Source organism: Triticum dicoccoides, chromosome 3B (assembly GCF_002162155.2).
Source record: "Triticum dicoccoides isolate Atlit2015 ecotype Zavitan chromosome 3B, WEW_v2.0, whole genome shotgun sequence".
Taxonomy (NCBI): Eukaryota; Viridiplantae; Streptophyta; class Magnoliopsida; order Poales; family Poaceae; genus Triticum; species Triticum dicoccoides.
The window spans coordinates 109,350,966-109,365,581 of record NC_041385.1 but is presented as its reverse complement, the minus strand read 5'-3'; the positions used below and the strand labels follow the sequence as shown (position 1 = coordinate 109,365,581).

Below are 14,616 nucleotides of genomic sequence, written 5' to 3'. Positions count from 1 at the left end.
CGGGCCAGGGGGAGGAGTAGGCAGGCGTCGCACGCATCCGTTTCTTGTCTGCGCCGACGGAAATGAGGCCCAAATTTGAGTCGGCAGGCGGATGAAAAATGGACGCGCGTCCATTTGGATCGGTGTGTTGGACCTATTTTTGTGTCCGTTTTGACCCAAACAGACCCGCGTAGATTTAAGGCCAACTCCACCGCGCGACCCCAAACGGACGTCCGTTTTGGCCGGATTCTGTCCGTTTGGATAGGGCGATGGGGTCGTGTCAGGGCCTGTCCTAGGATGCGGTGGCCGTGCGCCCAGCGCGCGACCGCATCCGTTTGCCCCATCCCGTCCGCCAGGGCCTAAATGCCCATATTTTCATATCAAAACAAATTTGCACGTCCAAATATTAATTGTTTGAAAATTAAGATAGTTTTACAACCCAATCAAAGTTGTCTCTAATAAAAATAGTTTTACAACCAAATCGAAATTGTCTTGAATGAACATAAAATAAATCAGTACATCTATTTGTTGCCAATATGATCCCACACGTGCTCAACCAAGTCATTTTGAAGATCCAAATGAGTGTGCCAATCACGCAGCTCACGATGGAACTGGACAAACTGATCAAATGTGGCCGGTTCTTGGTGCAGGGGCTCAACATCGTGGCCTTGAAAATCAAATCCTTGGTCGAAGATACTATCATCACGCTCGTCGTCGATGATCATGTTGTGCATGATCACACAAGCAATCATCACCTCCCAAAACTTCCTTTCATCCCATGACAGTGCAGGGTATCGAACGATACACCATCGGGATTGAAGCACACCAAAAGCACGTTCCACATCCTTTCTAGCACTCTCTTTGCATTTGGACAAATCTCTTTCTCTTCTCACCTTGGGGCTTCGAGATTGTCTTCACAAAAGTTGACCACTGAGGATATATACCATCAGCTAGATAGTATCCCTTGTTGCGTTGGGGGCCGTTGATCTCAAAGTTGACAGGTGGGGAGTGGCCTTCTGCAAGCCTTACAAAGACTGGAGAACGCTGCAGCACGTTGATATCATTGTGAGAACCTGCCATGCCGAAGAAAGAATGCCATATCTAAAGATCTTGCGAAGCCACCGCTTCTAATATGACAGTGCAAGCTTTGACATGCCCCTTGTACTGGCCCTGCCAAGCAAATGGACAGTTCTTCCACTCTCAGTGCATACAATCTATGCTGGCAAGCATGCCTGGAAAGCCTCTAGCTGCGTTGGTCGCCAACAATCTCTCTGTATCAACGACAGTTGGCTGCCTCAAGTATTCAGGGCCAAGCACCTCGATCACAGCCTGGCAGAACTTGTACATTGACACCAGACATGTTGTCTCACTCATACGCACATACTCATCCACCAGATCGCCTGGAATTTCATATGCAAGCATGCGGATGGCCGCAGTGCATTTCTGGTAAGAGGAGAATCCAAGCTTGCCAAGGGCATCCGTCTTGCACTCGAAGTATGGGTCATGAGCAACCACACCCTCTCGGATACGATTGAACACATGCCTTGCCATACGAAAACGCGACGGAATTTATACGGCTTGAAGAGCGGGGTGTTCGCAAAGTAATCGACATAGAGTAGGGCGTGGCCTCTCTCCCTGTTGCGCTTCAGGTTGGGAGCACGGCCAGGGACTGACCCCCTGTACCGAGGAAGCTGCCGTTGAATTTGGTCGTGAACCACCAGTGCAGCCACCACAAGATCTTCATCATCCGACGATGAATCGTCCGATGAACAAATGAAGTGGTGGAAGAAAAACTCATCACCACTGTCCATACCTTTGTGGGCAAAGTGTCGAACACCTTGCGGTCGTGGTGGCAAAGTGGCCGGGATGATCACCTCGACGCAGGTGTGGGCGGCGGCCGTCTACTGGCCGCTCTGGAGCACTCGTCGGAAGCTGCCGTGGCCACCGTGGTACGTCGCCTGTGGTCGTATCCCCTCTGCCGCCGGCTACGACGGCGACGGCCAAACCTCCTCCGATCGATGGCCTAAACTACCTCGAAAGCGCGCGCGTGGTGGTGGCCATGTCAAGGCGTGGTTGCCTATCGACGGCCGGGGGCTGCGTGGAGAAGGCGGCGGGAGAATAGCGGCGGCGCCGTCGGCGGGGCGGGGCGGGGGAGGGGGATGGAGGCGTTGGAATCGAATAGGACTACTTGTGTCCCCGACAGGCGGGCCACGGGGGGACAAGGGCGTGCGGCGAGCCCGTCCGCGCGATGTCCGTTTCATCCCAAACTCGACGCAAGTTTGGGCCGGGGATGGGTCGAAAACGGACGGATTCCGTTTGGGGCCGCGCGTTGGGCCGCGCTATTCGTCCGTTTCTATCCCAAACGAACGCATTCGAACAAGATGGAATCACGCGGTGGAGATGGCGTAATGGGTCGTGCTCTAACCAAATAGAGTGTATGGAGCAGGGATAAATCCCCGGCGGGTGTAATTCCTGCCAATCCACGGGGTCTGGACCCCAAATCTGGGCGGGGGTGGGATTAAACGAACGAGGCCTTTTCCCCTTGTTCTTCCTTAAACCCTAGGCTGAACTGTCCGATGAGTAGCGGGGCATGACACGGCCTCAGTCGGCCTCCTCGCGAGCTCCCCTCTACCTCTCCCACCGACCGCCTCCTCCTACTCCCCATCTTCTCCGCCTCCACCAAGCGCCGCCGGCCGCCGTCCATTTCAGGCGCCGGCGTCCGACACCAGGCCCCGCCGTGCGTCACGAAGGTCCGTGCCCCGCCGCTGATTCAAGCTGCCACCACCGAGCGCCTCCCCCTCCCCATCTCTAACGCCTCCACCAAGCGCCGCCCCCCAATCTGCTGCTCGCTGAGAAAGTAGTGGAATCATGTGCTATCAGTTCGCATATTGGTCAGAGATTAGCATTTTTCAGATTATGGAAATGATTGTTAGGGATTAGAGTCATGTGCCATCTTGTTCGTTGCCCGATCTGCTTGTTCAGATATTAGTTTTTCAGATTATGGAAATGCTTACATATTGTGAAATATGTTCGGAGATTGAAGAATCACCTGCACATGCTTATTTGGTCAATACCATTAGTTTTCTTGAATTAGTATTAAAAATCACCTAGATGTGACCCATCTGTTGGTATATATCATCCATTCATACTACTATAAGAAGTGGTATGACTTGGTGATGTTTTGAATTTTTAACAAAAAACAACTGCTGATTAGCCATGCTACAAAGATTGTGCTATTGTCAGAAATTTTGTAAATATCTTCCACTATTCGGTCACTATTACCTACAGACATGAATCGTTTATTTGTTTTTATCTGTCTAGTGGATGATTTGGCAAGAAAACGCCGACAACTAATTGTGGGATGAGCTAGCCTAGTAGCTGCATTGCGTGCTTATATGATGTTTATGTTAAGAAGAGCTCGGGAAGAAACCCTGAGGTTAACAATGGGCAGTAAGGTCGATAGTGACATAGCTAGGGAGTCAGCCTTGAGATACATCTATCATTCTAGCGACACAAATTGCTCAAATGAGCTAAACATGAGAAGAACTCCCTTTTTCCGTTTGTGTACTTTCTTTAGAGAGAGAATTGTTGAAGGATAGCATCCATACTTCTATGAGGAATAAGTAGCCATGTTTCTCCTAGTAGCCAACCACAACTAACGGAATAGCAAACTTGGATCCGGATTATTTTTCTACCCAGTTCCATTTCACCGTCAACGGTGATCGATCGGAAATTAAGTTCAAAATGAAAAATAATGTGCCGTTAGATTGTAACTGGGTAAAAATAATCTTATTATAAAAAAAACTGGGTAAAAATAATCTGAATCCAAATATGATATTCCTTTAGCTGTATTTGCTTCTGAATCTGAATAGTATTCTTTTTTCTTTTTTCTTTTAAGGGCTGAAGACCATTACTTGTATTTCCCTTGTTTGAAGACTGATCAGAGTTGGATCATCCTCCACGGTTTACTTCTTCTGTTCAGCAATGGTTTACTGTACTCACTGTGCTGATTATTGCCCATACATAAAAGATCCTGACAAGGGATATATGTGAGACCCCCTTTCCTGTTCTTTCTTTGTTTTTCTAATTGCATGTGAAGTCAGGCCATACGATTTTCTAAGAACATGATTTTGTTGATCAGCCTGTTACTTTCTTGCTTAGTAGATTTCTTTTAAGCAGCTTCAGCAGTTGTTCATGTGTAGTGTCATGTTTGATGGTCAGATGTTGTGGGACGTGTGGAAAGGTTCTTGATCAGGAGATTTACACTGATGAGCCTACTTTTGTCAAGGACAGTTCCGGAGCGGTTGGTTTTATTATTGTGCTTCTCATTAGTCACTTCCTTAATTTATCTGTGTAGTTTGTAAGGTTGACTTTCTTGGATGTGTACAGAGCAGGCTGGCTGGAAACATATTGAGCAGCATCGAGAGTGGGAGTTCACTATCCCACGAAAGGACTTTAATGAAAGGTATGGCTTTTAGGGCACTCCGTTGTTTTATTGATTGTTCTTCCCACTTTGTGAATTAAGCCTGTGATTTATTCCGTAGGGAGAGACGAGATTTGGCAGATTGTCACTAGCTTACATGTTGGTGGTGGAGACACTATCATTGATATGGCTCATAAATTTTATACAGTATGGATTTTTGTTATCACTCAGTAACTATCTAATCTGAAATAGTTATGGTAAATTATGAAAATGATAATTTTTTTTAAGTGTAGCTAGCTGTGGACCATAATTTTACAAGGGGCCGTCGAACAACTCATGTTGCAGCAGCTTGTCTTTACATTGCCTGCCGGTACGCTATCACCTAGTTAACAATTTGTCTCTTGTTGCTTTATTGTAAGCCTTCCTATCCATTTTGCCTATTCCTTGTTCATATATGACCTTGGCCTCCTCCATTTTGGCTGGGGTTAGGAGTCTTCCTTCGTTTATTAGTCAATTGATTGCTTCATTGCCGCAAATCTATTTTCCTCGAAAAACTGCAAAACCATCTTTACTATATGGTTGTAAAAAATCGCAATACAGTGTTGGCGCATTATGTTTTACTTTCATTCTATATCTCTGGTTTCTTACTAGAAAATCAGATGCTTGATCTAGATAAACTTCTGTCCTGGTGAGTTCGTAAAACAACAAGCGACAAAACCAAGAGACAAGCGCCTAAGCTGTATGAACCTATGAGACAACCAAGCTTCTTCTATTGACATGCACGTCAAACCCATGCCCCTGAGATATACATCTTCTATATTGTAAGGAATGGTCTACTATCAAGACTGTTGTCCTAAATTCTCCAGTTCAGAGTTCTTCTGAGTAGCCCAGTGATGTTAGTTTTTGTTTGTTTATTATTCTTAATATTTCCTGCAAATGGAGATACCTATGCTCAAATCCGTGCTAGTAATAAAAAATTAACTTGGTCATCTATGTATAAAAAAAGGGCATCTACATCGTCCACAACTCCACATGAAACTGATATTACTTCTTACTAGACTAGGTATAGTCTGTGGGTGTACAAATGGACTTATTATATGTGCAGCAAGCACTATCACTACGCGTCATGATTTATTGCTGTGCTCAAAATGTCTTGTTTCCTTTTGTTGTTCTTTGTGGTTCACCGAAATCTGTTCTCTTTAACTCAATAGTTGTCACTTGGTTTCAGCAAACTATATGGTTAGTACTTACATCCATGTTTAATTACTTCTCTTGTCAGGCAAAGTAAAAAGGCTTATCTTCTTATCGATTTCTCGGACTATTTGAAGATTAGTGTGTAAGTGAACCATTCTCTTGCCATTTATCTTGTAATCTGTAGTAAAAAGGCTCATCTACATTTTTTTTTTCAGTTATGTCCTAGGTGCTGTTTTTCTGCAACTTTGCCAAGTTTTGCTACTTGCAGAACATCCAATTGTTCAGAAGCTCATAGACCCCAGCCTTTTCATCCATCGTTTTACAGAACGTAAGTTAATCATATAATCCTATGTACCTCTTTATTTAGTTGAGATTTTTTTTTTGTTCCATAGGTGTACACTCTTGTTCTACACATGAATCCATTTTTTCGTCTTTCTCAAGCCTGCCTGCCTCTCCATGTTTCCTGTAACTGCCCCAATACTGGTCTGGTTTTTGTTGGTTCAGTTTTTGCATGAATTCTTACTCCAAACAACATAATCTCGTCGAGTACTTGACAAATAGTATCAAAAAGTCTAAAAGTGAGTTCCCCCTCTTATTGTAACTCTCGTATTTCTTTTTAGTACTTAGACTAAATTATATTGTTCCTAGATTCCGAATCATACTTCAACCCTTGTTTTTAAAGATATGTTTCTCCTTCGAGCTTTCCTCTGGGATCTCATTCATCTTCCAACTATTTTTCTAGGCGCAATAAACCTGCTGGAACTGTTTCCCTTGCTTCTTCCTTCCTTTCACTAATAGTCTGACTCAAATCTCCTGATCACTAGATTACCGTTTCACCCTCTCGATATGGCTGGCTTCGTATGAATGGGCGCAGTGACTCTCCTGCCGTCGAGATCTGCCCCTGCTTTGTGGGTTTGGATTTTCATGCGAGCCTAATTGATGCAGAAAATTTATGTTCTTTTGTTGCAAGATCACTTCGATTTCGTACGAGTGAGGCATCGCCCTGTGTCTTGATTCCAGTGCAGTGGTTTGTTAGAAAATGCCTCAGTTGAGAGTTTCTTGGACTTGAGGAGTTCCTTACCTGAATTTCTAATTGTCATCCTATGATCCATCTAAGCTCCTAGCAGCTCTGTGGCCGCAATTTTCACAGTGACATGGAAGCATGTGGGAGTAGGTGGCTACAGGAGCGGGGCATCCACTGTATATCCAATGACGAAATAACAATTAGACGCTGGCTCTGTCATCGACAGTGCAGTAGCAGATAAAAGAAGAGAAGGGGGATAAAACTAGCATGTTATTTAGTTAGTAAGGATATATATTTAGTGCGGAAAGAGATCATCTTAGTTAGGAAGACAAATATATGGTCTGGTAGGGAAGTTGAGATTTTATTCATTATATTCTTAGGCGTCAAGTTGAGTCTACTCTATATAAGGGACACAATCGCCATGTACCAAAGAATGTGAATAAACAAGTAAAGATCTAATCCACATCAGACTTTCTCTCCCTCTCATCTCCAGCGCCATGGTCGCACAACCCTTGCTCGTTTGATCCATGCCCGCAGTGTACGGACGAACCTCTGTCCCGGTCACTGGACCACTATCCACCGTAATACTGAGAAAAACTCGTGACATGGGGTCTAGTGGAAGGCCAGTGGGACCAGTGGCACCTCTGTTTAGATGGTGACAGCAAGAGATCTGCAGGAAATGATGATTTGTGTAAAAGGAAATGTTTTTGTTACTGAAATGTGGTGCACATTGCCCAGTAGATGGGATTAGGCTTACAAGGATCCCGCGAGTGCCATGTTAGACCGCAACCAGGGTGCTTTAGGGCAAGGGATAAATGGTACTGAGGTTTAGAAGGGGCCAAAGATTCTTCATGAATAGTTGAGGGGCAAAACTAGACTGTTTAGAAGGGGCCAAAGATTCTACATGAATAGTTGAGGGGCAAAACTAGACTTTTGCTACTTAATATTACATGGCTTACTGGTCAGTTGTAGTTAATTGTTCAGTTGTACCGTATGCCATTGCATGAAAAGAAGATATTTATTGCATCTTATGGTGCGAAGAGAAAAAGTAGTTGAGGGGCAAAACTAGACTTTTGCTACTTAATATTACATGTCTTACTGGTCAGTTGTAGTTAATTGTTCAGTTGTACCGTATGCCATTGCATGAAAAGAAGATATTTATTGCATCTTATGGTGCGAAGAGAATATCTGTCCTCGGCTGTATATGTAGATTTACTGTTAATAGGCTGCAGAGACTATGAAGTTATGTGTAATCAAAGGTTGGTCACATGTGAGCTAATTTGGCTCTTGAATGAGCTTTTCCTTGCCCACATGGGTGTTTTTGACTGTAACCATGCTTTTATTTATTTGTTTGTTTGTTTATGTTTTTGTTCTAATTTACTGGTTTTGTCTGCAGGTTTACTTGGGAAAAGGGACAATGCTGTCTCAGACACAGCTTTACGCATCGTAGCTAGCATGAAGCGAGACTGGATGCAGGCTAGCATCTTCTCCCTTTTAGTTTTGTTTAAGGTTCCTTTGTAAGATTGTAATAGTTTGTCACGTGTTGCAGACTGGGAGGAAGCCAAGTGGATTATGTGGTGCAGCATTATATATTGCTGCACTTTCACATGGCTATAATTATACCAAGTCAAATATTGTAAGCTCAGATGCTCAGGACAGATCTACTTATTCGAGAATTGTGTTCTAAATGGCTTCCTTTTTGTTAATCAGCATTTATTGTGTAAATCCAACACTTCTGATGCACGATGTAAGCTTGAATATGAATTGACACATTTGTGCTATGTTTGTCAGGTTGCAGTTGTGCATGTATGTGAGGCAACACTAACTAAGCGCTTGATAGAGTTTGAAAATACAGATTCTGGCAGCTTAACGGTATGTATATGCTTTTCTTGGAAGTTGACTAATGGGGCTGTGTATTCATTCGATGACTTCAGTTTTACTAGATTTTAGTCACTAAAAATTGCATTAAATGTTCACAGAAAGTTCATATTACTTGCGCACTGCAATTTTAGACTTAGTACTGTGAATTTAACAAAAATCAGGCAACTGAAAAGTTTTAGCAAAAAAATTATTTACTGTTGCTACACTAGAATGGTCAGCGATGAATCCGTGCAAATAGTTTGATTATCACCATCTTGTGGAAGTCGTTCTTAAGCTGTCCATTCTGAAGCATACCAAGTGATTATCATCCAGCAGTGGGTGGGGCAAGAATTGGACTGTGTGTGATATCACTAAAGCAAATAATCTTTACGTACTTTTTAGCCTTTCAGACAGCAAATTATAGGTGATAATTTTTTTACTCCCTCTGTTCCAAAATATAAGGTGTATTAATTTTCCAAAAGTCAAACATCTCTCTGTTTGACCAAGATTGTAGAAAACAATATCAAATCTACAATACCAAATAGATAAAATATGAAAATGTGTTTCACGATGAATCTAATGATACTGATTTGGTATTCTAGATATCAATATTTTCTCTCTTTTTTGCGATGAGATATTGATATTTTTCTCAATGAACTTCGTCAAACATGGATAAGTTTGACTTTTGAAAATATCAACACACCTTATGTTTTGAAACGGAGGGAGTATCTGCTAGAGCATTGGGGCATGCCATTTCATGTCGCTACCTTCTCTTGTCACATCTACTACAGATGTATCATTATCTGTCTTGACCTTGGATATCATGCCAAGATAAATGCTTGGTGTGTGCTATACTGTAAATGAAAATGGCCCCTGAGGATTGGGACAGGAGGGCTTTTGACCAACTCTATGTACTGCTCACTTTTTTTTTACATACAACATATTCATGAGCGCTTCTTCATGCCCCTTTGCTAGATTGAAGATTTTTTGGCAAAGGCTGATGATGAGCCTGTTTCAAATTTTTCTCCCATATCTGGAGAAGTCCTCTGCAAACACAAGGATAAAGCTGCTGAGCATTTTGCTCATGGACTTTGTGAGAAGTGCTACAACAAAGTAATACACATTTACTATGTTTAGAATGCATTGGTTTTGATACTCCATTCACCATTGACACATGACTTGATTGTTCAGTTTACTAAACTGTCGGGTGGACTGGAGGGTGGTGCTGACCCTCCAGCTTTCCAACGAGCTGAAAAACTAAGACTGGAAGCTGCTAAGAAGGCCGAGGAAGCTGCTGCTATTAAGGAAGCAATGTTAGGAGAGTCAATTTGTGAGATGCAGAATTCTGATGCTGAGCATAACATCATGAGCACTACAGAGGTAACAATCCTGTCCTGAACTTACTCAAACTCGTGCTTCATACCCTATCTGCTCAACAAATCAGAGGTGGTACTACAGTGCACCTTCTCTGCCTTCACTCACCTGGGACGTCACTGATGAGGCCGCCCGTCCTTTGGGAGATGGAATTTAGGTGAGAAGAAGATGGTGCTGTTTCTTAGTGGGGTAGAAGAAAACTTCACTGACTCGGGATTCTTGCAAGATGAGGAAGATCTGTAGTCGCGTTGACCTCTCCCTGTTCCCCTGCTTCTTCTTCTTCGGCTCATTCTGCTTGCCAAACAGCCCGGGTTCCAGTCTGGCTTAGACCTAACCCCATTTGGGTTGGCCACACACTACAGACAACTAACCATTTCCATTTTTCCGAACTCAACTCATGCAAAATGGTTAGCCCATGGCTTTCCTTGGAACCCTTGGCTTACATGTTAGTGGTACTCAAGTTCTCTAAGCAATTTAGGACTATTCTCCCAATGTGCTCATGCATGCATGCATCACTAGTAGGCTGCATCTGGGCCCTAATTCCAACTGGGGCAAATAGTCTACTTATCCGAACAGACACGACACACAGCTTAGAAGAAGCCTGTAGTTTTATATTGAATCAGGGGAAATAAGAAACTTTGGTAGTGGCTTTGTCCCCACCATTTTTATGGCACCCATGTTGCCAGTCAAGAGGGAGCTACGCCCGCTGCGGCCCCAAGATCCCACTATCCCAGTGAGGATCGTATTTAGGAACTGCTGCTGCTGTTGGGATCAGGCTGACAGGCCGACATGGGTTTGTGGCTGCTACATGGAGAACAACTACGCAACCAGGGTAGTTTTAGGACACAGGTTATTTGTATTGGTTTTGAAGTTTGTGTTAGTCAGTTGTATAGTTGTGGGTGAAAATTAGAATACATATGGACAAGGTTTTTGAGTCGCCGACTAATCGCCGATTAGTCGCCGACTAATCGCCTAGTCGTCGCGCCGTGACTGGCTTGCGCGGGCGACTTGGCTCGCGGAGCGAGTCGCCCGACTCGCTGGCTCAACAGCGATTTTCTGCGATTAATCGCTGCGATTAGTCGATTAATTGACTTGCTGGCTCGACAGAGAGAGGGAAAGGGAGGGAGCTCGGGAGGAGAGGAAGCCATGGCGCTCGCGGCCGTGACCTAGGAACCGCCGCCGCAGCTCGCCGGCGACGCACCCCCTTCAGATCGACGGCGGCTGGACCTCCGCGGCGACGGCCGTGACCTCGAGCGAGGCTGCGGCGGCGCAGACTAAGGCGGGGGAGGAGGAGATGAAGCTTCAGGACTGAGCCGGAGGCGGGTGAGGCTGGGGAGGAGGCGGGTGAGGCTGGGGAGGAGGCGGGGGAGGAGGCGCCGCCTCTCCTCGCCGGCGGCGCAGAGGAAGAAGTTCGAGGGGAGAGGCGCAGATGAAGGAGTGCGGGCTGGCAGCGCTAGGTTTAGCGAGTGGATGAGGGCCGGGAGTGGTTAGCTGGGCCGTGCTGGGCCTGTTCGGCCTGATAACTTTGCTTATCTGGCATTAATGGGCTATGCAAAGCAGGGAAACAGGTGCGGGAGTGCACTGTACTGCCATGGAGACTTGGGGCGATTAGTCCAGGCAAGTCACTGACTCAAGCCAGCAAGCCACTAGCCGCAGCCTTGGCGACTTGGCTTGACTCGGCAACTCAAAAACCTTGCATATGGAATTGATTCCATTTGTCCAATATTTTTGTTCTGTAGCTGTAATGCTTAACTACATATGGAATTGTTATACTATCCGTTTTATAATAATTTTGCAACATTGCTGCATGGTTATTTCCAAGGTTCTTAAAACTTCCAAGTTCCATCTTTATTTTATTAGTCTAGTTTTTATATTACACTCATTTCAGATTGGGGGTCCACTGCGAGGTTTTAGACTAGTCTAAGATTTTTCCTTGCATCTGGTATCACAAGTTTGCAACAACACTGTTTTCTGCCAATTTAGCTTCTCTTAATTTTTTCAAAAAAGTTACATGCTGCCTCATCTGTTGCACTTGAAGGACGTGAAAGACAAAAATATACTCGTTAATTCTGTTTGGCACGGTAACAGACTACCAATCGCGCAGTGATATCTTCTGATGGAATATTTGAACTGCAAAATGTACTTGTATTGCTGAACTATTGCTTTATTGCGTTGTGATGTATGCCTATGCCATGTATGTTACCTCTTCACTGCATCTGCGTTCGCTCTTTCTTTTATTGTCCACTATGTGTGTTGTGTGCCCTATATGTACTTGTTCTTGGAAATTCAGCTTGCCTTGTTTGAAACAGGATTCAGTTGGAGATAAATCTGCAACAATTGGTTCTGGGGAAATTGGAAAGGATTATGTAACTTCAAAAGATCCTGAAGTGGGAGGTTTGTTAGTTGTAACATGCAATAGTATCAGTTCAGTACCAGGCTACTTTTGGGTTCATGTTGTCAAGTTGATTGTTGCTGATCAACTTCTGAATGCTATTTGGCATCCTTAGGTGAAAATGGTAAAGTTGATGCTGATCCAGAAAGTTTTTCTGATATTGATGATGTGGAGGTACCTTTATCCATCCATCTGTTCAGCACACTTTTCAGGCTAATTTGTTGCAATCTTTGAGCCTGAAAGATGGCCAGATATGTTATTTGTGATATCTAATTCTCCATTAAATTTGGTAGGTTGACGGGTATCTTCACAATGAGGAAGAGACGCAATACAAAAAGATAATTTGGGAAGAAATGAACAAAGAATACCTAGAGGTAGGTATTGTAACTCTAGCAGCATTAGACGGTTCTTATTCTCACAAGGGGTGTAAGTGTAACTGTCTTCTGCTTTATTTGACAGGAACAAGCCGCAAAGGAAGCTTTAGCAGCTGAATTGGCAGCTAGAGGTGTGGGCGTGGGAGAGGGGCAACAGAAGGTATGAAATCTTACTAGTGTAACACAAGCCTCCTGTGTATGCTTAACATTTTCGATTGGGTTCATGATTGCCCATGCATTTTTCATGTAGAAACGGAGACGTAATGAAGACACGAAGAACTCAACACCTGCTGAAACACCAGCGGAAGCAACATACAATATGTTAAAACGAAAGGTAATGAATATATTGTTCAGCCATAGCCGCCCAAAAATTGCTTGTCCTGTTAACATTGTAATACATGTTAAGCTAAGCATGCAAACAAACTGGCATTTAATATATAACGTTGTTTCTTGCAGGGACTTGGGTCAAAAATCAACGTTGAAGCAGTTGGTGGATTGTATAATGTATGTTTTATGAGTTTATGTTACTGAATTTATGGTTCTTTCTGGTTCTGTGAAGTTAATTGATTATTTGTTTACAAATTACGCTTAGAATATCACCTGCATGAAATTACAATTGCTACTCATATTTTAAAAAAATCTGGTCTAATTTGTTATGCTTACTGCGAGCAGACTAAAGATGAAGCTAGTGAAGCAAATGAAAAAGGAGACATGGGATTTGATGGAGAATATGCACATGACACTGGTGATGGTGAAACAGTAGAAGGTGGCTACGACTATGCTGATTACAATAACGATGGCTATGCTGATGGTGGTGATGCTGGAGCCTACGAGGATTACGATGGGATTGATTACTAATATAGTACCAAAATTCTGAGAAAACAGCTCAACAAAATAAGTCTTGGTCAACCGGAAGGGGTTTATTTGTACAATGTATTAATACTACATCCGTACCAAAATATTAGCTGTTTTTTTAGGCGAGTTCTGTAGCACAAAGAAGTTCCAATTAACCGAGGCATTGCACAGTGAAGTACTCCTATATCGCTAACTTCAAATCTTGTACTATGGTCTGTCAATATGGCAATATTCAATTCTGTTTTCCTCCTTAAATCGAAGGCATACCTTCAGTTTAGTGGACGCCGCACAACAAGATTAGTGTTGTGGTCTGGTGAATTTGTTAATATTGGGTGTTCATATTACTCAAAGAAATATAACTATGGGGGCTCTGAGTTGACAAAAAAAAATTAGGATGACTAGGAAAACACTTCTTTGGATTCTTAAATTGAAAGAGAAATTGGGAGAATTATACCGAATGATAAGTCGTGAAGAGTTTAATCGTATGTAAATACCTTAACCATCGCACCCGAATAAGTGGATGATTCATATAGACTGTGAAATGTTATCCATAAGTGGATGATTCATTTAGACCATGAAATGTTATCCTGCTGATGTCAGCTGAGAAGGGAAGGGACAAAAAAATAGCGTAGAGGAAAGGTAGGGCCAAATCAGATTTTTTTGTTGAAAAGGACCCCCCTCGCGAACACAATTGACAGAAAAGACTTCCTCTGAACAAAATTAACAAAAAAGACCCCCTGGGCCGTGGCGGCAGGCGCGCCGGGTGACACGTGGCACCTGCCGCCACGGCGTGAGGCGGCCAGCCCTGCCGCCACCGGGCCAGGCGGCAGGCCGTGTGCAACAGCTTCTGGCGTTGGGCGACGGAACGGGAAGTCGATATGGGCCATGCCGCCACCGGGTGGGGCTGCACCACTGTTGCTGCTGCTGGCCACCGGACAGCCTCACGCGAGTTTTCCGCAGTCAATTCGTCTGATTCCCGCGCGTTTCATCTCGTCTTTTTGCTCTGGCACTGATTTCCATGTGTTTCGTATTTTTACGTGACACTCACTGATTGCTACAGACTTGATTCCCTCTCCGATGCGTAATTTGCTCATGTTCTGCTAGCGCTGTTGCTGCCGCACGCCCAACAGCCATGCAGTTT

The 14,616-nt window shown here is 44.0% G+C and overlaps 1 protein-coding gene across 3 annotated transcripts; it reads left to right on the top strand.

Moving 5' to 3' along the window:
• The first annotated feature begins 2,490 nt into the window (after window positions 1-2,490).
• LOC119275048 (transcription factor IIIB 60 kDa subunit-like) lies at window positions 2,491-13,730 on the top strand. Of its 3 annotated transcripts, none has more exons than XM_037555827.1 (20): window positions 2,491-2,729; window positions 3,886-4,028; window positions 4,201-4,282; window positions 4,369-4,444; window positions 4,524-4,609; window positions 4,696-4,772; window positions 5,682-5,738; window positions 5,812-5,924; window positions 8,017-8,096; window positions 8,170-8,256; window positions 8,412-8,492; window positions 9,456-9,593; window positions 9,672-9,860; window positions 12,164-12,248; window positions 12,362-12,420; window positions 12,540-12,620; window positions 12,706-12,780; window positions 12,871-12,954; window positions 13,077-13,124; window positions 13,293-13,730. In XM_037555827.1, the coding sequence occupies exons 2-20, from the start codon at window positions 3,964-3,966 to the stop codon at window positions 13,476-13,478; spliced, it is 1,749 nt and encodes a 582-aa protein (XP_037411724.1). In that variant the 5' UTR covers window positions 2,491-2,729; window positions 3,886-3,963; the 3' UTR covers window positions 13,479-13,730. The 3 variants fall into 3 exon arrangements, with proteins under 3 accessions (XP_037411724.1, XP_037411722.1, XP_037411723.1); XM_037555825.1 differs by having other exon boundaries at window positions 3,878-4,028; XM_037555826.1 differs by lacking the exon at window positions 2,491-2,729 and adding an exon at window positions 2,778-2,870 and having other exon boundaries at window positions 3,878-4,028.
• Window positions 13,731-14,616: the final 886 nt, after the last annotated feature.

What these genes read in the sequence shown, in the direction of transcription:
- LOC119275048 (XM_037555827.1), top strand. Translation starts at nt 3,964, where the DNA reads ATGGTTTACTGTACTCACTGTGCTGATTATTGCCCATACATAAAAGAT. An exon ending in CGAAAGGACTTTAATGAAAG is followed by an intron (nt 4,445 to 4,523) that starts GTATGGCTTTTA and finishes TTTATTCCGTAG; the next exon opens with GGAGAGACGAGATTTGGCAG. An exon ending in TGGGAGAGGGGCAACAGAAG is followed by an intron (nt 12,781 to 12,870) that starts GTATGAAATCTT and finishes TTTTTCATGTAG; the next exon opens with AAACGGAGACGTAATGAAGA.